This window comes from Myripristis murdjan, chromosome 17, assembly GCF_902150065.1.
Source record: "Myripristis murdjan chromosome 17, fMyrMur1.1, whole genome shotgun sequence".
In the NCBI taxonomy this organism is placed as follows: Eukaryota; Metazoa; Chordata; class Actinopteri; order Holocentriformes; family Holocentridae; genus Myripristis; species Myripristis murdjan.
Window position 1 is genome coordinate 810,216 of NC_043996.1, and position 25,024 is coordinate 835,239.

Sequence of the window (25,024 nt, forward strand, 5' to 3'; positions counted from 1 at the left end):
ACTGGAAATCCAATCATTCACCTCCAATTATACAAAAGTGGAGAGAATTACTCATACTGCACTCCGGAAAAAATCATGTACAACATTAAAGGGCAACCAACAAATTAACAAATTAATTTAAACTTATCAATGACATACAAATAATAGAGGGACAGATACAAATGAATTTAGCTTTGTATGTGTTTTGTGTTTTGTTCTAGTTCTGTTTTTTGGATATTCTGAATTGTGACTATGATGGATTGTTGGTAATTTTGACAACTTGAGAAGATATGTACGATGTAAGGAAGTTCTGGGGTAATGAAATGAAAAAGTTATTTCTATGTTTGTTTATTTTTTGATTGTAGTTAGAAATATATAAAAGGAAAAACTCAATAAATATTTGTAAAAATGGGGGTACATATCCCCCTGGTGGTGCGCTGGAGTACTGCAGCGGGCATGTGAGTTAAAATAAATAAATAAATAAAGTTGGTTTGTAGAATGTCAGTCATGCATAGTTCCTAAAATGATGAGCCTATGCTGTAATAAGTTGAATAAAAATTGTACATGTACATGTTTGATTTTTTTAAAAAATCTATCGCTTTAATTCATTTTCTTTAATCCCTTACCCTGATTATGGAAACTGACTTTCTTGTTTATATAGCATTGGAGAAAACAGATAACTGCTTGTACGTGGTGTGCAACAAAGTATGTGTAAATGCAGTGATTATGTGTGGAGGACTAACAAATAAACACACAAAGCCCATTCCAGACAACAGCTGAGATTTCATCATGTCAAACAACATAACAGACAGCAGGAGGAAGGAGGTCAATAAGCAGACAGCACTCCTACCTCTCCAGGTGGGTGTAATGTTGTGACAGAACATTTTTAACCAGGGTGACTGTTTTGGTGTAGACTTCCACACCTAGCTTCCTGGCAAAGTAGAGCTTAGCACGCAGGAAGTAGCCGACTGGCCATAGCCACTCCTACATATGCACACACACACACACACACACACATACACAGAGAGAGAGAGAGGGAGAGAGAAACATTTAGGTGGTCCCTACACTAAAATTAAAACGGCATAAAAAAGCAGACAGTGCTGCATCATAATTTTACAATAATTTACAGTCTACTGAAGCTATGATGGCATTATAGTGCCATTGTAAGGAAAAAATACGGAGCTGGGGAAGGAGTGATATTCAGAGAAAAAAAACAACAACCTCAGAATCTGGGGGTGCCCCAGTGGCTCACCAGGAAAGACCACGCACCATGCACCAAATCCAACCTAAGGCCCCTTGCTGCATGTGACCCCTGCCCTTCCTGACTCTCACCACTGTGACCATCATATAAAGCAGAAATGCTAAAAATATAATCTTAAAAGAAACCTCAGAATTTCTGAGACTAAAGTCAGAAATTTACAAGAAACACTCACAAATTACAGGCAAGCACATGACTTGACTTTGATGCCACTTTCCATGTATCACACCTGCAGCTGATGACCTAATCAAATTCTACTTTGCAATGTGATTAAATAACATGGAAATTCTGCTGATTTTAGCTCAGAATCACAATATTGTTTTCTTCTGAATCAGCCCAAATCATGGCAATGTGTCTTTGAAGAAAATTGTGATTCTGGGATAAAATCACCACCTTCTTACTAAATCCCATAATAGAAGAAAAGTAGTTTGCAACTTTATGATCTCAGAATGTTCAAGTTTCAGGGCGCCCCGGCAGCTCACCTGGTAGAACTCCTACTATTTGCTGAAGCTGAATCCAGATTGCCATATCCGGGGTTTCAATCTGAGCCCAGGCCTTTCGTTGTATGTCATCCCCTCTCTCCCCAGCCTTTCCTGACTCTCTCTACTGTTACTATCAAATAAAGCAGAAATGCCCAAAAAAGTATTTTAAAAAAGTATGAGTTTTTTTTTTTTCTTTTAAATTTACCTGTTTAATCTTAGAGAGTTTTTTTCTTGAAATATTACTCCCCCTCCACAGGCTCCACACATTTTTTTTGTCTCCCTACAATGGCCCTAATATGCCATCAAAGCTGCTCATTATTACTGACAGGACTAATATTTAGCTGCACTACTACTCCACATCAGCAGAGGCACTCTATGACTCACCGGTCCCTGGTGATAGTTGAAGCCTCTTGCCAAGTTGTAGTTGTCATTGTCCAGTGCATTGTCATAGACACCACAGTACACCATGTCACTATGGCAACAAAAATATCATGTTACTTAAGGACAGAAAGTAAATGGAAAAGTTCAGAGATGTGATCTCTCAGATGTTTGTTACAGAAGAGCACAACAGAAGAGTGCATATGAGAGTTTATGAGACATGAGCAGGGTTTTTCCTGTATAGAGCATTTGGTGGCGGCTGCCACTGCCAAATTTTTTACCAACACCAGCTCACGGAATAATTTTGATGGATGTTTTCATGGGAAACACTAACAAGCGTTGCACGGTCAGAATCTCTGTAATTTCTGTCATTTGTAACTGCAATTGCGCCATGCAACTACCACTATGTAGTGGGGGCAGTGGTGCTGTATCGTAATCAGCACAGGAACCTGCACTACCAAAACAGCCAACAAAGAGAGTCTTCCACTTTGGTGGTGGCAACTTAATTCTTCTGGGCTAAAATAGATGAATGTTGTTTCTTTTACATGTAAGCATGTTCAATTTCTTTGAACATGCCCCCCCCCCCCCCCCCCCCCCCCCCCCCCCCCCCGAAAAAAAATGAAGAACTTGCATAAAGAAAAAATGTTTTATATCCCAAGAAAGAGCCAGCTTCGAACTTTAAATTAAAACAGAGATCAGATTTTTTAAGACATTCCCACATGCAGTTATGGGCCAATGAAAATGTGATATGAAAACTTTTTTTTGGATTTAGAGAAGCTGCCATCCAGAAAGCAATGCATATATCTGACTAACCATTAATGCTTTGAACAGTCCATGTATGTATCTCAAAGCTCTGAAAAAATCAAGAAGCTGGAGCAAATACAAAGTTGTTTTCTGAAGGCCCAAACCTGGTCAACCACAAAACCTGCGTAATTTTTTTTTTCCATATTTGAGGGGCTGGCATGCCAACCAGTTATGATGTATGACAGATGTTTTCGTATATTCTGAGAGAGTAGGTGGAGGTGTATTATCCTACCAAATTTCAGTTTCCTATGTGGTGTAGTTCCTGAGATACTGACACCTGAAAATGGAGGAAAAATAAGGATGCGCGAAAATCGCACCAAAAAATCGCACAGTGTGTCTATTGGATAAATAAGGAACAACTGGAGAATTTTCTGAATTTTTTGAGACCTAAGTGCATGGGATGTTCTGAAAATTTGGTGAAATGACATGGAATGACCCATATATATTACAAAACAAGAGCTGAGTATCTTGTCTGACAGCTGGTGAGTTGGACAAGTGGACTCTCTCATCCTGTCAGATCCCCCTTTCTCCTCAGGTCAGGTTTGTGCTGCAGCCTCAGACCATTCTTTGGAACAGCTCAATTGGCCTGTGCTTCTAAACATGGGGTCTGGGAACCTTTAGGGGTCCTTAAGGGTTTTCCAGGGGGTCCCCAGAAAAGTCTAACTGTACTAAAATGTTGAACAGGGCACATTTTTGTTTAGATATGCTTTAAAATGCCACATAATTAGAACTGCTAAAATCCACTGCTTGTAAAACATGTTTACTTGAGCCAGTTGATGGCATGGTACACAATACATGCATGTGTGAGTCCAGGACCAGGTACCACCACCACCTCATTTTGAGACAGGAAGAACCCAGATGAAACAGGAGTGCAGCTAATTTAACTGATCAATCTTTTTTCCAATAATCGACTTATCATTTTGTCTATAAAATGTGAAAAATAGTGACAAATGCTCATTATAATTTACCATTGCCAAAACCAATGTTTTAAAATTTCTTCCTTAGTCTGACCAGCAGCCAAAAAAAAAAACGTCTATGTTCTAGTGATGATACGAATTGGATGTAAGCTAGCTAGCAAGCTAACATTAGCATGATGACAGCTGTAACTAGCAACCAGTTGGTAAAAATAAATTACTAGAATCATCATTGATTAATATTCTGTTGACCGACTAATCAGTTAATTGACTAGTAGCACAAGAAGTGTGCCATGATACCATTGTTGCTGCCTCTGCTACAGTGGGATTTAAAAAGAAGGCCAGATTCAGCAGATTTCATCGACCCTCTTGCTCATTTCTGTGTTTATTCTGGGTGTTAACACAGGCTGTATTACTCAGGATCAAGCGTCTTCATGCCCAGCGGTCCCAGTAGTTTTTTCTCAGCAACTTCCAGAGCCCTCCATGCTCTCTCCACTGTGAACATCTCTGGAGCCTGTAAACCAGACAGTCACAACTCAGCCAGGAGCCATTTTGTCCCTAATAAAATAGATATACTTCTACATCATTACCAGAAACATATCACCTAGATGGTTGTGACACTGAGATCTGATCAGTCAGTCAGTAACTTTCACATGGAAGAGATCATTTAAGCCACCACTGGACAAAAATACAGCCTCAACCACTCATAACACAGAGGACCAGTCACTCCAACACAGATACACAAGTAACCAGGGGTTGCCACACCTGTCTGATTGTCAGGGACATATACAAAAAAATGTTTGGATAAGTAATAAACACATTTGCACACTTGCGCAAATGGTAAAGTAGATACATTCAGCTTAAAAAACATTCAAGCTCTAACTTGGCAAAGAGGGTAAGAATCACTATGTAACTAACGATATGATATCACATTATTTTAATCTCAATAACGATGATATCACAATACAAGCGAGTCTGCGATATGCAATGCAATGCAAGATAAGCAGCTATTATACATCACAGTATATGTAGTTGAGGAAGAGACAATACCATGAGAGGTGAAATAATTCTTCAATTAGCAGGAATGATCAATGATCAAATTTTACCAAACAGGTCATTACAATTTCATTATATCTGGTCTGCTCTATCACCAAAACAATAAGGAAAGCTTATGTGTATGTGACTGAATCTGTCTACCTACCACCACCATGGCAATAGTGAAGTTGGGCCTCAGCTGGTAGTCACACCAGGGGCTGGAGGCTCCATAGCTGTCCTTATAAATGCCCTTTTTATGCACCAGGTCAGGGTGCTTCTCGTTGGGGTCCTTTGGGTCCCCGGACACCCAGAAACCTGCCTCAAAAGAGTGCTGCAGCTGGTCATTCCACTGGGTGTAGGAGATGAACACATCTTTACCTGGATGAACAACAATTTAAGACATAGATTAGAGTACCGATAGCTGATGTCCACAGTTCTGAATAGCTGAGTCAATGAAAGCCTTTTCTTTTTTTCTTTATTTTTTTTTTTTAAAGATTATTTTTTGGGACACTTTTGCTTTATTAGAAGGTCACAGGGCAATACATACACCCTTTGGCTGCTGCAGCTTAGCCTTAGTATTACATGGTATGTGCTCTGTACACCGAACCACTAGAGCTTCCTGAGAGCCGTGGTTAACATTAGGGATTGTCTCACAGCAGGGGCGTCAATTCAAATATGGAGTTGTGCTACAACAGTAGATAGAAAGAAAAATGTTGCCCTGTTACTCACAATCAGGAATTATGGTGATCAAGTTGGAAACTTAGAGGGTGGACATCCAGGTTTTATAACATGATTAGAAAGCATATTAAGGATATTAAGCTCACTTGGGAAAAAGATCTTGGCATATCTATTCACAGGGAAGCAGGGAGGAATGCATGGTACTCCACAGCTCAAGACATGCAGACGTGCCTAATCTCATTTAGAATACTGATTAGAAAGTATTGGACTCATCATGCCCACATGCTATATACATATGAAATAGTACATGACTTCTGGTCAGATATTGTTTAATGTATCAATAACACAGTGGAAACAGATTTCAATGAGAATCCGGCATTATGCATATTGGGTATTTTACCAGTGAAAGCTAACCTGTTCTCACAAGTGTACTCTTGGGTGAAGCTAGGCCTGATAACAGGAAGCAGAACAGAGTTGAGGCAATGAAGGTCAAAAGAGGTGTCGGTTTTAAAGAATGGAGACAGATAGCTTCTTTTGAGCGGCTTATCCACAGAACAGAGGGGGGACATCCAGCTTTTATGACCTGCTTGGAAGGCAGTTGAAATGTATTCAGGAATATATGGGCTCCCTATCTGGGAGCAATAGGTAGCGACGGTGACGGTCGCCAAGATAACTGATATTCATGTATCCCCCTCCTGTTCCATATGTATTATATAACTGTCTATGCTCAATGGATGAACATGATGTAATATGTAATGTAATATAGTGATACTGTTATATTTCAGCCTGTATCACACAATGTTAAGAGGAATGTGCATTTTTTTTTCTCTTTAATTTGTAACTGATCTCTAGTCACTTTTTATTTTATTACTCTAACTTTCTGAATCTCTTACGTGTTGAATGTATGTTCAAATGGAGGAAAAGCAATAAAAATTTAATTGCAGTTACAAAAAAACAACAATAACAAAAAAGAGAGCTGCTGAAAAAAAAAACAAAAAAACAACCTGCAGACTGACTCAGCCCTCCACAGCAAATGGTCACCTCTCCCTGCTCTGGAGTGACTGTGATTGCAGAGCAAAAACTTACAGTGCTGTGAAAAAGTATTTGCCCCCTTCCTGATTTCTTTTTTTTTTTTTGCATATTTTTCACACTTAAATGTTTCAGATCATCAAACAAATTTTGATATTAGACAAAGATAACCCGAGTAAATATAAAATACAGTTTTTAAATGATGATTTCATTTATTAAATCATGAATTAACTGTGATTGACCACATTTTTTTGGAAAGCTGATTACTGATTTCTGCCAGACCTGTTGAATCAAGAAAATCCTGAAGGACAATGTCCGGCCATCAGTTCATGACCTCAAACTCAAGTGCACTTGGGTTATGCAGCAGGACAATGATCCAAAATACACCAGCAAGTCCACCTCTGAATGGCTTAAAAAAAAAAATGAAGGTTTTGGAGTGGCCTAGTCAAAGTCCAGACTTAAATCCAATTGAGATACTGTGGCATGACCTTAAACAGGCCTTTCATGCTAGAAAACCCTCCAATTTGGCTGAATTAAAACATTTCTGTTAAGAAGAGTGGGCCTAAATTCCTCCACAGCGATGTAAAAGACTCATTGCCAGTTATCGCAAACGCTTGATTGCAGTTGTTGCCCCCAAGGGAGACACAACAAGTTATTAGGGTTGGCGGGCAATTACTTTTTCACATAGGGCCAGATAGGTTTGGATAGCTTCTTTCCCTTAATAAATGAAATCATCATTTAAAAACTGTATTTTATATTTACTCGGGTGATCTTTGTCTAATATAAAAATTTGTTTGAGGACCTGAAACATTTAAGTGTGACAAATGTGCAAAAACATAAGAAATCAGGAAGGGAGCAAATACTTTTTCACAGCACTGTATAAGGGCAAAGGCATTTCATCAAACATAAGTTTGTGGATGTGCATGTGTGTGTGCGTGTTTACATGCATGTGTGTGTGTCTCATACCGTCTCTGTGTACTTTAGCACCATCATACGGGAAGAGACCTTTCTTATGGAGCTCCACAACCCAGCGAACGGTTGACTTGCTGAGACCAACTATTTCTACTGCTGCTCCATCTCTGTAGAGAGAGTGAGAGGGAGAGAGAGTGAGCAAGCAGGTGAGGGAGAGAGAGAGAGAGAGAGAGAGAGAGAGAGAGAGAGAGAGAGACTTACAGTGCATTCACAAAGTATTCAGACCCCCTTCACTTTTTTCTCTTTTGTTGTGTAGCAGCCTGATGCTACAATCACATCAGGCTGCTACAATCAGAACAGAATTTTAGAATTTTTTGCAAATTTATTAAAAAGGAAATATGACACTGACTAAAGTATTCAGACCCTTTGCAACAACACTTGAAATTTAGCTCAGGTGCCTCCAATTCCTCTTGATCATTGCTGAGATGTTTCTACATCTTGATTAGAGTCCACCTGAGGTAAATTAAATTGATTGGACATGATTTGGAAAGGCACACTCCTCTCTCTAGAAGGCCTCACAGCTGACATGCATATCAGAGCAAAACCCAAGACATGAGGTCAGAGGAACTGCCTGCAGAGCTCAGAGACAGGAGTGTTGCAAGGCACAGATCTGAGGAAGGCTACAAAAAAACTTCTGCTGCACTGAAGGTTCCCAAGAGCACAGTGACCTCCATCATTCTCAAATGGAAGAGGTTTGGCACAACCTGGACTCTTCCAAGAGCTGGTCACCCGGCCAAACTGAGCAATCGTGAGAGAAGGGCCTTAGTAAGAAAGGTTACTGAGAACCCACTGGTCACTCTGACTGAGCTCCAGAGATCATGTGTGGAGATGGGACAAAGTTCCAGAAGGACAACCATCACTGTGGCCCTCCACCAATCTGGGCTTTATGGCAGAGTGGCTAAACGGAAGCCTCTCCTCAGTGCAAAACACATGAAAGCCCACTTGGAGTTTGACTCTCAGACTGTGAGAAACAAGATTGGAGCAAAGTCCAGAGATATCCTCAATGAAAACCTGTTCCACAGCACTCAGGACCTCAGACTGGGATGAAGGTTCACCTTCCAACATGACAGTGACCCTAAGCACACAGCCAAGACAACACAGGAGTGGCTTAGCGACAACTCTGTGAATGTCCTAGAGTGGCCCAGCCAGAGCCCTGACTTGAACCCTATCGAGGGGGGCACCAGAGGTAAGGTCATAGGAAGGTCACCAAAACTGTCAGGTTTCACTGTGTAATATGATAAGGTATGATTTCATTATTTTGAATTTAGATGTATTCTGATGTATGATGTGTTCTAATGATTTGGGACAACTCTCTTACAGCAGAAGTCACGGCTGTTTTTGATGAGAGGGACTGTGTGTGTGTGATCAATGTGTGTGTGTGTGTATACCATATGAGTGTACTACCTGGGAGTGGCAGGCATGCCTTTGTTCCTGGCTCTGTCACTCTCTCCCATCTTGTCCATCCACGTCCCACAGTTGAAGCGGTTGCCCCCAGAGACAAACCCTGTTGCTGGGTCCACCTTTGCAAACACGTTGAACCCTTGCAGAGGGTCAGAGGTAAGGGTCAGACGTTCAGAGCAGTTAGATGTGCTATTAGATTAAATGGTCCTGTAAGCTTGTAGTTAAAGCACCTTCAAGGTGATGTAAAGAAGGAATAGTTTACCCTTTTGTTTTTTTCTTATGACCACTAGAGCACATATGTCGAACTCAAGATGACTTTGAGAGAGAAATGACTCGCGAGATGACATTTGATTTTCTGTTAATACTGGCTGGTTCCATATTTCCCACAATGTGGATATTACAAACCCCAACATGCACAGCAACGCCCTGCACTATCAACACCACAAAACACAGACACACAGTGTCACACAGACAGGTGGGCGGTGGAGTTCCTGTTGGTGTAGAATAGACATTGACACAGTTATTGATATGTTTTTCTTTTCTTTTCTTTCTGCATTTGTATTTTGTAATCATACTTCAAACTGCCTATATTTTGATGGTTGACTTTTAAAATACTTGAGCATATTTTGACCAAATTACTTTTTGGGGTTGATACAGAAATTTCTAAAGCCAAAACAAAGCCATAACAACAGGTTGGCTGTAAATTGTATGTTGGAAAGAAGACCCACAGTGATCTCACATTGCAGCCCTGGCTGTTCTTGTTTTTTGTATACTACGATACTTGTGTTTAATAGCACACACACACACACACACACACACACACACACACACACACACACACACACACACACACACACACACACACAGCCTGTCCTACCTTCATCTCTCATGTTCATGTCAATCTTGGGTCCAGCATTTCGCTCTCTGAAGGAGATACCCTGTAGGTGGCGCTGGAGAGCCTCTTGGATCACATCATACAGAGGCTGCTCCTACAGGAATGTCACACACACACACACACATATACACTTAAGAGTAACACTAAATCACATACCTGTGGCTACATCACCGACTGAATGTGCCAGAAGCGCAATATGTCTGAATGTCAACGTTAGTGTCAGTGAAGAGCAGTACGTACCACCTCTCCAGGTTTGCAGGGTTCACAGTCATCGGTGGGGTACATGCGTGTGACAGGGCAGTGCAGGATGTCATGCCCCTCGGGAACATGTGTAGCATAGTCCTAAAAAGGAAGCAGGTAACAATCCAGTTTATGGACACACAACACTGGATCAAGAAAATTACACTGGTCAATATTCTTATTACTAGATGCAAAAGTAAAAGACACAGGGTTCAATTTGAATGATCTAAATGCACAGTTTGAAGAGCGTGGTGAAAGCGCACAAGCAGATCATCTATGGCAACAGCAGGATTCCATCAAAGCTCCCTGAGGTGAAGCATGAGTGGATGTGCGTTGGTGTCCGCCTATGTAGGTGCACATTACTATCTTGATAATGAACTTCAGATTACAGAGAAAACTGCAACACTGACTTCAGACCTGCTTTTTGTTGGTCAATCACTTTCAACTGCCTCAAGATAGCAATGTACCAACAATATGTCTGACCACATGTCATTTTAATACCAACATGCACATGGGCATGGGCTATTTATACAACGCGGGTGCTGGACGGCTATGGAGTCAGAGTTGTACCAAAAAGAAAAAAAAAGAAAAAAAAAAAAAACTCAGTGTCAAGCAAAAAAACAAATTTGAGAAAAAAAAAAAAAAAACACTAACGCAAAAAAGTAATCTCAAAAATAAAACTTTTAACTTGCAAACAAATTATTTGTGTAATAAAGTAAATGATTGGCCTTGTATGTTTTTGATAACATATCCTTTATTTTACAGCTCTCCCTGCTTCTTCCTCACTGATCAGACTTTTGCCTTCACTGTAGGTTTCTGAGTGACAGTTCCCTCCTACCTGGATGCACTGCAGCCACCACCAGACAGCATCGCGACAGTTGTACCTGGCACAGCGACCTTCACCAAGCAGGTTGGGGATCAAACCGTGGCGCAGGGTCCCCGCAAAGGCCAGGATGATATTACTATGGAAAGTAATCAAAGATGATGTGATGATACGGTTAATTTCAAGGTATAAACCAACCAAAACTACTGACAGAGCACATTTAGTTACATCTTTTATTCTGAAACATTTAGACCATCAAAGGACCTTAAAACCCTCCAATGAAATGCAGAATTCTACTGCTAAAACATTCTTGCACGCTTGTATGGATTCTAGGGTGGGCAATGACCAAAATGTCTCATTAGAACACACACACACACACACACACACACACACACACACCTACCGGGCCTCTGAGTGTCTCCCAGTGAGCAGCATCAGTCCCCTCAGAGCAATGAAAGTGTCCCTGCCCCAACAACGGAAAATCCCCGAGGAGAAATGAGGAAGACCTGGGTAAAAATCAGCCGATCAATCACGTCTCATGGATACAGACAAACACCTGGTCCTAACTGAGGCCAAAGTAATTCACTGTGTGAAATTTTTTCACTTTGCAAACTGAAAGTGTCACACATTGTACTTGAAAATGACACACACATTTATGTTTATAATAGACTTAAGTAAAGCTTATTAAAGGAAAGAGTAATGATTTTAGTCTACTGTTCTGAAGAGCAGAGCAGCTGTTCAATAAACTTTCTGCCTATATGGGTTGATTTCACTCACTTCAGTGCATTCCTAGTGTGTAACTGTATAATATAAAGATGGATCTGCAGATATTAAATACTGAATGAGTTAGATCAGGACAGGGACATATAAAGTTGATCAGGACATCCCTAGATTTTATTGCTACGTTATTGCTCACAAAAAATAAAATTCCAGAATATGTCTACCTATAAAGTATTTGGCATTTATGAATCACTAAACATCAATCAGGATGGTAGCAGAATTAGCAGAAGACAACCCTAACCCTAACCCAACGATTACTCCTCTAGGGAGGTGTACTCTGCAGTGAGCACAGGCTAAGTTGATTGGGGATGGGAAGCCAATCTGGATACAGTCATGTATCAAGTGAAGTTTTGATGTCACCACCATGCTAGTTAGTCAGCAAGGTTAGTTTTTGCTAAAACAAACTCTTAAATTGTAAAGCATGTAACTTTGTAATTCACTGCATTACCTGCAGCCAGTGAGACACAGCATTGCTCCTTTTGGCCTGAGATTGGACTGAGGCGATAGGGAACATCATCAATTTTCATGGAAACTGGAGGCAGAGCAGGGAAACGACCAACACCACACATCTGAACTGAACCCAAAGCCAAGAGGCGGACGAAGGTAGACCCATTCTGGATGAAACTATACAGAGAAAAAGACAAATCAATGGTAATCAATAAGGAAATCAATAAGGAAAACTGGAATGAAACATTCCAGTCTGTATGTTCTGCACACTGGTTTGGATTCCAAAAACTTGTGCCCTGCACAAACCAAAATAGAAATACTGATTTGTGGTTGTATGCCTCCACCAACCAGTCAACTTGCAGAATACATCCATGTCTGTCCAGGCTCATAAAATTTGTATAGATGACTTTGAAGAAATTTAATAAAAGGTACTAAGTGTATTTTTTGGCAAAATGGGAGTTATTGCCATATTGACATGTATTATTCCAGTGAGTAATTTTCAGTGTGTATATGCTGTCTTCACTTAGTGATTATTTTTACAGAGGAGCACAGAGGACTGATAGAGAGCTTATCACATGGTATCACAGAGGAACAGGGGAGAAATGATCTCTTCCTGAGATATCATGTTAACAAGAATGGGATGGATGTGAGGTCACAGTGACCTTGACCTTTGCTCTCTAAAATGTAATCAGTTCAGAGTCCCAGTGGACATTAGTGCCAAATTAGAAGAAATTCACTCAAGGCATTCCTGAGATACTGCATCCATAGAGGCATAAAAATAGTAGGACCTAAAGTGGGAAAGGTGATGACAAGAGTGGGTGTGTATTGAGGAGATGGAGAAAATTGAAGCAAAGAAACAACATAAATGCTTTCAATTTAGGCATCTCCCGAATTTCTGGAGAAGATGGAAGTGAAAACTACAAAAAGTAAATTGCATCTTAAAATTGCTGAAGAGTAGACGAAGATTGGGTTTGTTCAAATCCAGGACCAAATTATTGGCAAGTTAAAAAAAACTGAAGGACTACAGAGACAAAAAAGGCCTAGCAAATGGTGGAGTAGTATGAACTCCTTGATGGCATGCTGGGTCATAGACCCTGTTGTTGTCATCTGTGCTTCTGTTGTTGTCATCTGTCCCAGTTTGTCCTTATCTCCCTGTCTCTGTCTCTCTGTCTCTCTCTCTCTCCCCTCTCCACCCAGCCAGTAGAGGTAGATGACCGTCCACCCTGAGTCTGGTTCTACCTGAGGGTTCTTCCTGTTAAAGGGGAGTTTTACCTTGCCACTGTCGCCAAGAGCATGCTCAGGAGGGAATCTGTTGGGTTTCTTTGTTTTCTTCTCTACTGTAATTTGTAGAGCTTTGTAATTTGTCTTTACCTGCTCTACCTGTAAAGTGTCATGAGATAACGTCTGTTGTGATTTGACACTATATAAATAAAGATTAAATGCTTGATTGACCGGCAAAACAGCAGATTGGGCTAAATTTAGCCACAGGAATGCTGGAGTCAGTGGCCACAGACCCAGTGACACCTCCTTTGCAATAGTTCCACTCCAAACGGGTGCAAATGGTTTGCTAGTTAGCACCTTGGTTCAAAGAATCCCTACTGGAACTAGTTCAAGAACTACAGTTTTGGCTGAGAAGAGGAATATGTACAGATACTCTGATCAAGGTCCACAGCTCTTCCATGATTGGTCCATAACCTTGACAGTAAGTCTGGGTTAAAATGAACTTGTCCACTGCTAGGAGCCGATTCTTGTAATCTTATAAATTTCAGATTTCAACACCACCATGTCCTCCCGAATCTCATAAAAACTGGGTTGGCAGTTTCCAGCATATGTATATGACTAGCAAAAAAAAAAAAAAAAAAAAAAAGCACAAAGAAACGAAGGCAGATTGACAGTTTACCTGGACATGAGCTTGGAGGTAGCATCCAGGGCTGTGGTGTAGGTTGCTACCAAGATGGCATCGAAGTAACAGGGGATGAGGTAGCGTGGGATGTGTTTCAGGTAGTCAAACATGGCCGCCAACCACTGACCCACCTACAGACACATAATTGGCTGATCAGCTCCCAGATCAGCTCCAGGATCTGCTGCTATATGGATGCATCATGACACATTCTATATAATTTCCTTATGACTATACTGTTTACTTGTTGACTGGCTAACTGAGCTACCTTGCACAGCTCATGTCTTCTGAGCACTGAGGGCACTTTGACTCTTACCTCTGCCAGCGGTCCCTCTCTGTGTATCAGTCTGTTGGCAACATAGTCAATCAGCCAGTCACCCTGTCTGAGGTTGGCACACAGAGGATGACCCAGGTCGTTGTTGGGACGAATATCAGCCAGCACTGAGATCAGTCCTGCAGAGAGACAGCCACAATTGCAATAAAATGTAAGAGGTCATTTCGAAATGTTCTTCTTTCTGGTTTAACCTCACCATGATTTGTCAGTGTTCAAGTATGACATTCAAACAGTTTAACCCTCTGAAACCTGAGGAGATTTCTTTGAAGATTTCTTTCAAAAACATGTGGAAAAGGCAATTAGCATATTAGCAAAAAATTACAACATGAAGCTGATCTGAAAATTAGCACAAACAAACAAACATAAAATTAACAACCATTTGAAACCATTCACTTACCTTCGCTCAAATATATGGAAAAGATAGCAACAAATTACAGAACAGTACAGATCATTAATAATAAAATTTAAAGATAAAAATGGAAAAAGATGTCATATGTCTTGTGAAATGTGCCTGAAAGTGTTCAGACACCTTTTGCAAGCATTTAACACTGAACACAAACCAAAATATCTCTAGATATATGGGTTGCTATGAGGCAAAATTACTTCAGATGGCGGTCTGTGGCGATAGGATTTGTCGATGAGCTTTTTGATAGTGGTTAATGATTAAGTAGTTAATCACAATGATCCCTGACTACATATTGTTAGTAAGCACTTGCTAACGTGAAGTGAATTCACCCTTATATTAGTGGCAGTGGACAGAGGTATTAGTTAGACAGAATCATTTTCTCTGTGCTCTGTTCTGTTCTATTCTCACACTATTGTTTAACATTTCCAGAGAAGTTACACCAGTATATTACCAATTCTATATGTACGCAGTTAAAATCAGTATAACTTTACATTTTATTGTATACAATATGTACCCTGTAGTCCAGCATATTTGAGGTTTTCCCATCCGGGAAAACTGTAGCAGCCTCCGCCGTCCTCTTGTTCTTCTGCATCACAGCGGAACAGCAGGATGTTCATGTCCCCTAATGTCAGCTTGGACATCAGCCTAGAAAAACACATACACTCATTCTGAAAATGGAGGCCCATATTCTAAAGATATAACTACCTGGTCCTACCTGCTGAAGTATACAAGTTCATGATACTGAGCTATTTCTTGAGCTGCATGATAATGAAATAGAAGACAGATTTGAACACCTCCACAAAAAGGGGATCAAAATATTTTAGTATATTTTATTCATTTTATTTAAGAGAGACAGGTGTAGTAAACACAGACAGATAGATATAGATAGATTTACTTTATTGATCCGAAACTGGGAAATTATTACAAAAACTTAAGAAACACACGGGAGCTGCTGCAACAGGCTGCTACGTAACACGGCGCCAGCTTGCATCGCCATAGAGATTGCATAGAGAACTGCTGAACAATTTTCCATTGTAATGCATCATTGCACCATTCATAGACATGATGGACGAAATCTACAGTGGTTTTAGCCGATGAGAGCACAAGTTTTAATCTAATTCTACTGAATCATTTTCACATTTTTCCTTCAATTATTTCTTAATAAACTTTAGACAGCTGATTTGCATTCCTCATTTCTGCATCATGTGGTCATGAGTTGTTTGTGTCTCTTTCTGACATTTTTCTCTCTTTATTTGTTGTTGATGCCATTATATTTCATCACTGTTTTTGTCAACAGATGTTCATGTTTGTTTAGTTTTGTAAAAAGTGCTGTTGATGAATACTTTCAGTCAACAAAATTCACACTGACAGACACTGCTAATTTCCAATGCTTGTCTTTGACAGGGATTTTTACAAGACATCCATGGGACCAGTGATGTACTTGTAAATAAAAACGTGGTTAGTAGGGCTGCACGATATAGACAAAATTTCATACCTGGATATTTATGCCAAATATCTAAATAGTGATACGATATATGATATAACTATGGATTCACGCTTATTTGAAATTTTACGTGTTGCAACAAAATTAAGTATTCTTAAAAAAAGCAAACAAACAACCCCACCCAAAAAAACAAGATAAAAATACCAAGAAGATGTAGAAAATGCAGTTTCTTCACAAAGTGTTTTATTGTGTCTGAGGCTAACCCTAACCCTAAAGCTGATATCATCCATATCATTGCCTTTTGAGATACTAATATCTTGCATGTTCATATCTAGATAACAATATGATAACACTATGTTGTTCAGCCCGAGTGGTAAGTCTGTGAACATCATCAGAGAATCACCTGTGTATAGTTATTTGTTATGGGCCTAAAAAAGATGTTCAGTTACACCCCTAAATTTTTGCTCCCTGTCATGCCCCATTTTGGTCACTGTAAGGCGACATCTCAGAATGTGACTAACAAGGTGAATGAACTGTATTGTGACAGGTTTATACTTCACTACATTGCTACATACCACAAACAGAAAGTAACAAAGAGTTCCTGCAGAGAGAGATAGATAAATATACTTTACTGATCCCAAACTGGGAAATTATTATGTTACAGCAGCATCAAAAGAGCATAATGTGTGTGTGTGTGTGTGTGTCTCTCTGTGTGTGTGTACTCACTGTGCCAGTGGTTTCTGTAGTGCTGGAGGTGTGTTTGGGTCAGCTACACTGCCTCTTCTGTACTTTGGGCTGAACTGGCTCAGATAATACCTCAGCACCCCCACCAGCTGCTGGGCCTTAGGATCCAGACTAACCCTGCCAGGAGGAGAGAGAAAGAAAAAAAATATATAGAAAATGTTTTTGTAGATGATTGTGACCAAGAAATATGACAGGTAAAAAGAAAAAGTGACAGGTAACCCTAAACCAACAGTTGACCCATCTTGACTCTAAGAGTGTAGGTCATGCAGATAGATCAAAGTCCCTGTAAAAAGCACGTAATCGATGTAGGCATTTGTGTAATTTACAGCATCATTTGATGTGCTAAATTCCAGGGGGCAATATTCTGTGAAAACATTAAAAAAAAAATCAGAATTTCTTGCCCGTCCCATAAATAACGGAACTGCCCCGTTTATTATGCTTAAACACTGCATTCCGTTTTGAATAAATAAAGGATGCAGTTTGTTCCGCATCTCCAAGTTGCCTTGAACGCAGCATCATCCCAGCATTCAGCCTCTTACAGCTAGTATTTACCTACCCATAGTGTTTGATGGTTTGATTGGTTAGTTTTAGGCACAAGCAGTGATAGACTGTCAGTGACAGGGTGAGAGAGAGCGGGGTGGGGTCTTCTCACAGACAGCCAGACATGTCAGCACCTACCCCGGCTCCCAATACTCCGCCCCATATGCCACTGAAGTGAAAATGTATGCAGAAATACAGGTGTGAGTGGGAAGATTCAAATACTTGAAAATGAATATAAAGCAAACAGCAGAATATGTTGGCGAGTGTTTTCTGTGGCGCACGGTGGCCTGGCAGACGTGTGACAGCATGCTACAGGACAGCAACGGTCCCCAAATGTCAACAAACAGCAGTCTCTCAGTTCTTCGTACCTCAAGCATCTCCACTTAACACAGCTACACAGAGATGGGCAGTATTTCAAATGTTAAAAAAAAAGTATTACATTACTATAATATTACTTCTTAGTATTTTGTAAGTAGCATTTTAAGAGCTTGTATTTGTGTATTTGAAATACTTAAAATACATTATTAATATGACATTTTATTCTCAAAATGCCTTGCAAAATGTTCATATAGAATGTATTTTTATATTTTCAAAATACAAATTACTTGCATTTTAATTAAATACATTTTCTCAGACCACTATTTTGCATTTTATTTTGATAGTTTGATGGGCAAGTATTTGCAAGCTGTAACAAGACATGTATTTGTGCCCATCTCTAAAGGTATACCACACCGTCATGCACAGCCTCAGCCATAATAGAGCTGACTGTGGACACAAAGTCAATCAAAAGATTCTCTTGATGCTTCCTCCCAAACAGCACTGGAGCTAGCAGAAGCCAAAAGGCTGTTGTGTGATGGAGAGACAGTGAATGGGTAGAAGTCTGGATGTGAGTACGCTGCTTTGCACGTTACTGAGGCCCCTCATGATGACTTAAAATATTTTTTGGCCCTCACCCCCATAAAGGTTGCCCAGCGCTGTTGTAAAGTCACAAATTTGTGAAAAAAATTTGAGAAAAAACTCTTCTGCTAACCCTAACCCTACTGTTCTTCTGCTATGGGATATCACTGATTCTTGAGAATTTGGATAAATCATGTCCCACTAAGAAAAATGCTATTTCTGCTGGAAATTTACAACATTTTAATGAATAAAAAGAATCAAGGGCATAATCAGGGGGTCCTTTGCACATTTGTAAGGTTCTTTTATAGGTTTATTTTTAATTTGTATTAATTTAATGATTATATGTTGGCCCATGGCCTACAAAACCAGTTGTCCTCGGATAGGAGATAATCATTTCAACTTGATTAAAACAACAAAAAGTAATAATTTCATTGAATAATATCTTTACCACATGAAAGAGTACATCATAATATGTATTAAAAACTACAAACGATGGGTTTTGAACAATATTTACTATTATTTTGTGTTTGCTCAAAATGTGTCCCAGATATTCGTCACCACCGTCAGATATTTATTTAAAAAATAATAATAAAAAAACTACAAGGTCAATTACATTCCTGAGGAGCCCTTTTCAAACCTTCAGCTCTACTGCATGCTTCAAGACCACTCAGGCTCCTGGAAGTTTGTTATTTTCTCTTAAATCTCTTCATATTTTTGGACACTGCTACTGTCACAACCATAACATGTCAACACCGTCACTTTTGTATAAAAAATATTAAATTAGATTATGGAATAAATGTATACTTTTTAAGAAGAGGTCTGATGCAGGTAGCAACAGGGCGAAAACAAGCTGGCTAATGTGAACAACTCATGCTTATCATGTGAAAGAGCAGGTTTTTGTCTCCACCGTCAGACGTCACCACCGTCAGGTTTTCTGTGTGACGGTGATGACTGAAGTCTGAAAAATGCTTATAACAGCTCAGGATTGTTATTTTTGGTACCAAATAGTTAAATAAAGTTGTTAAGCAAGAAGCCATTGACTTGAGTGGTATAAATTTTGGAAATGTATGTTGTAATGAGGCGACTGTCACCACCGTCAGAGGCAGTTATATTGGTTTTAAATGAATATGCGTACAATATGTTTCTTTGGTGCTGTTGAGTTATTAAAGTAATAGTCTCTTTAATACAAAAATATGTTTTTCAAATTAAAAAAAAAACATTACGGTGACGGTGGAGGTTGCACCGGTACATTGCTGAACAGCCAAGACCTTGGCCTATAATGATATACCTTCAGATTTTGTAATTTAAATCACTTTTTTTTTCCAAAATTAAAACCTATTTTATCCAAATTCCCAAGAATCAGTGATATTATAAGAAAGAAATCCTGGTGCTTTGAGCCCAGAATCCCAATCTTCTCCTCAGCATCTGGACTCTGAAGGGACATTGCTGTGACTTGGGCCGATTAAGAAGAACACAATATTGTGATTGTGGGCTAAAATTAGCAGGATCTCCTTGTTCCTAAATCCCATTGCAAAGTAGAGTTTGATGAGGTCATCAGCTGCAGGCCTGATACACAGCAAGCTGCAGAAAAGTCAAGACATGTGCCTACTTAACCAAAAAGTAAAAGAAAAACTATTTTGTTTTCTCATAAATTTGTGACTTTTTTTCGTGGAATATTACCACCCTCCCCTGGCTGACTCCATGATTTTTTTTCCCTACAATGGCATTAATATGCTGTCACAGTAGTGTGACAAAGGGTTACAAACTAATAAAATATGATTTTTTTCCCCCCACTTTTTAAATTTAATTGGACAGTCATAAAAATTAAACCTGTTGTGAGATTACAAATCCCTTAGTTTACCATGCACTTTATCAATACAAATAACAATCACAACAACAACAACTAAGTAATTACTAAGTATTATTATGTAATAAGGAAAATAGCAAAAAACTGCTTGGATTATTTTTTTCCAAAAAGCTGCAGAAAAGCAGATTTGCTTTCCACGTATTTCAGGACCAAACATGCGGTTTTGTATGTGTGTGCATGTTAGGGATTGACCGATATTGATTTGTCATGGCCAACACAATACAGATTAACAGTAATCAAGAACACCAATAACCAATATTCAGGGCCAATATTCATTTGTAGGAAATTTGAAAAATGCAGTGTCAAAATTTACAGTATCAGAAAAACTAAATTAAATACAACTCTAGTGACAATGGAAACAAAAATTGTAACCGTATTACCAGAAACGCTGCTCTGCCCACACACTGTTATTCCATTGTATTTCAGATGGAGAGGCAGAGTCTGTGTGGTTTTCATGTCAATCAAACTTATGATACTGATTACTGAAAAATTTGGAATACTGGCTGTGACCAATAATTGGTCGATCCCTAGTGAGTGAGAGTGGGTGTATGTGTGTGTGTGTGTGTGTGTGTGTTACCTGAAGGCGATAACACTGCCAGGTGTCAGCTTTTGGAAGGTGATTTCCTGCACATACTCTGATCGACCTTTAGATATAACACCGGCCTGCTTCACTACTGAACTCTCCTGCAACTGTAAACACATAATTATTAGTGCTATTATTGTTATTGGTGCTATTTTTATTATTGTTATTATTATGCCCATTTATTTCAGTGCTGCTTTTATCTCCACTTAGGAGATAAAACATCATAAAAATAGTCAAAGCCACAGTATTTACTGGGATATGCTCTTTTATTTCCACGGTGAATTCTGGCATGCCGTTGATATAGTTGCCGTTTTTCTTGTAATTTCCAGCATGCCTTTCTACTGTCCGTGCCTCCAACACCACTTCTTCTATTTTCCCTGGAGAGAGAGAGTGACTGTGGTTATCTTAAACGAGACATGCTATTCAATTCTCAATTCTCATTTTCAGATATGCCATTTGCACATCACACAGTTAACCAAAATATACATTTGTCATTGCTTATGTTTCATAATTTTAATTGATTTTAATTTAACTTTTTGTTAAATAAAGTCAAACAATATTGCTAGCATGACAGGGACAATTATCTACAGCATATGGTGGGGACATTTCAGGGTCATTATATTTTCCACAGGTGTCAGCCTCAGTCAGCTAAGGTTATAGCCAGTGATTACCAACAGAAAAAGCAAGAGAAGAGATGCTCAGTTGTAGTCAGCCTCTGTAGTGGAAAACACTGGCTGTAATCACTATAGACCTAGCTCCGCAGGGTCATGGAATTGCGACCTCATGACTTGTCATGTAATCCTGAAGCAGAAATAATTTTGCAGCGGCAGGCCGCCCATGCAGAATGTGTGCAACGGAAACTGATTTACAGCATAAATCATGCAAGGTGATCATCCTACCTGGAATAAACATGGGTGGGACATTGCTGTGGTACTGGTGGGTTTTGGGATTCCAAAAGGCCGTCCTGCACACCGCCACCACAGACTGGTGGGTGCTGGGACAGTGACGAGTTATTGCAACAATATCAGCATCAACCTGGTCCACATATACCTAGATGGGAAACAGGAAGTGGAGTAACATCAAACCCAAGGTGACACCAGATTGCAATTTCATAAATGATAAGAGATTTCCTTCCCGGCTGGTTAGTAAATATAAATCAAATGAACTAGTATCAGAGGAAATGCATATAAAGAAAAATTTTAAAAATGTGATTTCACCAAAGCGTTTGTTATAAAGATTTATCTAGTGTATACTTTTGATGTCATTAACCACCAATATGTTTGTCCTGAATTCTGCTAAGAAACAATAAATGTTGGCAGAGGACTTGGAAAGCTTTGCTTTGTGAAAGCGGAATTTACCAAGCAACATTATATAATTATCTACAAAATGAGTACAAGCTCAGGGTAAGTGACTTCTAAGTGACTTAAGTGAACTTCTTTGACACTAATTTTTATTAACTGTCCTGTCCTGTGGTGGACAGTAACATGTTGGAACATTTTTCTACAAACTGGATGTTTTCAGACAATACAACAGGTGCATAGCAGATTCAGCACAAAAATCTACTCTCATCAACATCTGAAAATTGTGATAGTATCTTGTTACAGGGATATTTATCATATGCTAATACTTCAATGTTTTTTCATCATCTGAATCATACCTGAAGAAATAGCCGAAACTACAGTAATAAATTCTGTGGTTTGAGATTTTAAGGGATATGCAGTTTCACTAAAACCGTCTTTGCATGTTCCAGGACCTAGACCTGTACCTACAAAGTCTTCATCTGACTTAAGCTGCGCACTTTAATGTTTCTAAACATCTCTTTTTATATTGGTTGATAAAAGACACACTCTACCTGGATGAATCCCTGGGCAGACAGCTCCTGGTGCAGTCGATTGAGTGCCAGTTTCCCAGCTATGATGCCAGTCTGGCTGCCAACCTCACCAGCAGAGGAGGGTGATGCTGCGGGGTTCCACTTAGGGTACACACGCTCCTCCTTTACCACAGAGATCTGTATTTACAGACACACATACACACACACACACACACACACACACACACAAACAAACAAACAAACAAAACATTAAACCTCATTCACTAATATGTGCCTATAAATGGCCTTCCTTTGTGCATATAAAATTAGCGTCGGCTTCAAAACATGTGGATCAGCAAATTTTGTTCATCTATGCATGTGTGTGTTAGAGAATCAGGATCTTTCCAAAGTGACAGGCCCACAGTTGGTAAGCAGCAGACTATCACACCCCCATTTCTCTATACAAGGAAAACTTGAAAGATGTTGCAGAGGAGAAAGCAATTTAATTTTACAATAATTGTACTTATATATATGTAATGTGTAAAGATGTGAAATAAAACTTTTATGTTTAATAAATACTACATTAAATTAAATGTAAAATGTTGAAATTAACCGAGATAACAAATATAAATATCAATAAAACAAAAGGATGTCAGATAAAAAACAGATTTATATAGTGTTTTTTGTGTATTTTGATGCAAGTCTTGTAATTAATTTAATTATTTAAAAGAATTTACAGAACACATGAACTCTGCTGCAGTTCTAGTGAGAAGATACTGATGAATCTAAAATATTTGCTTAAAACATTTGCATGACTGATTTAAGCACAGATTTATACGTACCCACTTTTATCAAATGAGGCCCAGAGCTACAGAGTCTATTAATCTGTGTCATATGTGCAATTATGTCTAACTTGACGTACTGCTACTTTACTAGTATCCCTTCAGTGGGTGTGCATACACTTTATATATCAAGTTTTAAGTGGGAATAAAGTGAACCAGCGACACAGTATGCGGAAGTGTGTGTGTATATGTGTGTGTGTGTGTGTGTGTGTGTGGCACTAACCTGATGTGGCACTAATTCATCGTATCCTCTGGTAGAGCCGGTGGCGCAGGAGGCCATAGAGACGATACCAGAACTGGGTAGGGAGTCCAGTGCTGAACGCAGCTGCAATGCAGAGCCACACACAGGCAGCTGTTAGGCGCCAAACATCTGGACAGTTTATCCACCCATTTTCCATATCTGCTTATTCTTATTCATGATCCTGGGGCCTGAAGGCCTATCCCAGCATGCATCAGGAGGAAAGCATTAAAACACACTGAACAGCTCATCAGTAACTGGATGGTTTAGCCCATTAAACAAAATATATAATTCTTTTCATTTGATAACTGTGACCATTTATGTGTCTGGGGCAGTATTCACAAAACATCTTAGGGTTAAAAGTAGCTCATAACTTGATTGAGGAGCAACCCCTAAACATGTCCATCCTAACTGCAGGATTCTTATTTACTGCATTTCTGGACAATTTCAGCACTATCAAAAGCCACACCAAAAAAAACTGTAACAAAATGAAACCTCCAGCCCTGTAAACCATTATATAGCTTTGTAGGCTTAGGCAGATGCAACTAGATACACTTATTACAATAAGTGTCCAATGAATGCAAAAAATGCACCATCTAATCATTTAATAAGAGGAAGGGAATTTCATTATCAGAAACCGGAAAACATCATTTCCCAAGATCCACCACTGTGCCAGTGGCAGCAAAGGTACACTATATTACCAAAAGTATTCGCTCACCTGCCTTTACTCATACTATGAACTGAAGTGCCATCCCATTCCTAACCCATAGAGTTCAATATGATGTCGGTCCACCTTTTGCAGCTATTACAGCTTCAACTCTTCTGGGAAGACTGTCCACAAGGTTGAGGAGAGTGTTTATAGGAATTTTTGACCATTCTTCCAAAAGCGCATTGGTGAGGTCACACACTGATGTTGGTCGAGAAGGCCTGGCTCTCAGTCTCTGCTCTAATTCATCCCAAAGGTGTTCTATCGGGTTCAGGTCAGGACTCTGTGCAGGCCAGTCAAGTTCATCCACACCAGACTCTGTCATCCATGTCTTTATGGACCTTGCTTTGTGCACTGGTGAACAGTCATGTTGGAAGAGGAAGGGGCCCGCTCCAAACTGTTCCCACAAGGTTGGGAGCATGGAATTGTCCAAAATGTTTTGGTATCCTGAAGCATTCAAAGTTCCTTTCACTGGAACTAAGGGGCCAAGCCCAGCTCCTGAAAAACAACCCCACACCATAATTCCTCCTCCACCAAATTTCACAGTCGGCACAATGCAGTCTGAAATGTACCGTTCTCCTGGCAACCTCCAAACCCA

The 25,024-nt window shown here is 39.5% G+C and overlaps 1 protein-coding gene across 2 annotated transcripts in view; it reads right to left on the reverse strand.

Annotated features, from left to right (window-relative positions):
• agla (amylo-alpha-1, 6-glucosidase, 4-alpha-glucanotransferase a) overlaps window positions 1-25,024 on the reverse strand; it is a 57,327-nt gene that overhangs the window by 2,387 nt on the left and 29,916 nt on the right. For both annotated transcript variants that reach the window (XM_030073962.1, XM_030073963.1), the window contains exons 15-34: window positions 23,706-23,807; window positions 22,683-22,838; window positions 21,730-21,880; window positions 21,083-21,207; window positions 20,825-20,937; window positions 16,926-17,060; window positions 15,270-15,400; window positions 14,332-14,468; window positions 14,016-14,149; window positions 12,117-12,292; window positions 11,292-11,394; window positions 10,904-11,027; window positions 10,066-10,167; window positions 9,808-9,919; window positions 8,934-9,069; window positions 7,524-7,636; window positions 5,017-5,228; window positions 4,232-4,329; window positions 2,104-2,191; window positions 830-963 (exon numbers count right to left, since the gene is read on the reverse strand). In XM_030073962.1, coding sequence (XP_029929822.1) covers window positions 830-963; window positions 2,104-2,191; window positions 4,232-4,329; window positions 5,017-5,228; window positions 7,524-7,636; window positions 8,934-9,069; window positions 9,808-9,919; window positions 10,066-10,167; window positions 10,904-11,027; window positions 11,292-11,394; window positions 12,117-12,292; window positions 14,016-14,149; window positions 14,332-14,468; window positions 15,270-15,400; window positions 16,926-17,060; window positions 20,825-20,937; window positions 21,083-21,207; window positions 21,730-21,880; window positions 22,683-22,838; window positions 23,706-23,807 — 2,582 coding nt within the window. The remainder of the gene's footprint in view (window positions 1-829; window positions 964-2,103; window positions 2,192-4,231; window positions 4,330-5,016; window positions 5,229-7,523; window positions 7,637-8,933; window positions 9,070-9,807; window positions 9,920-10,065; window positions 10,168-10,903; window positions 11,028-11,291; window positions 11,395-12,116; window positions 12,293-14,015; window positions 14,150-14,331; window positions 14,469-15,269; window positions 15,401-16,925; window positions 17,061-20,824; window positions 20,938-21,082; window positions 21,208-21,729; window positions 21,881-22,682; window positions 22,839-23,705; window positions 23,808-25,024) is intronic.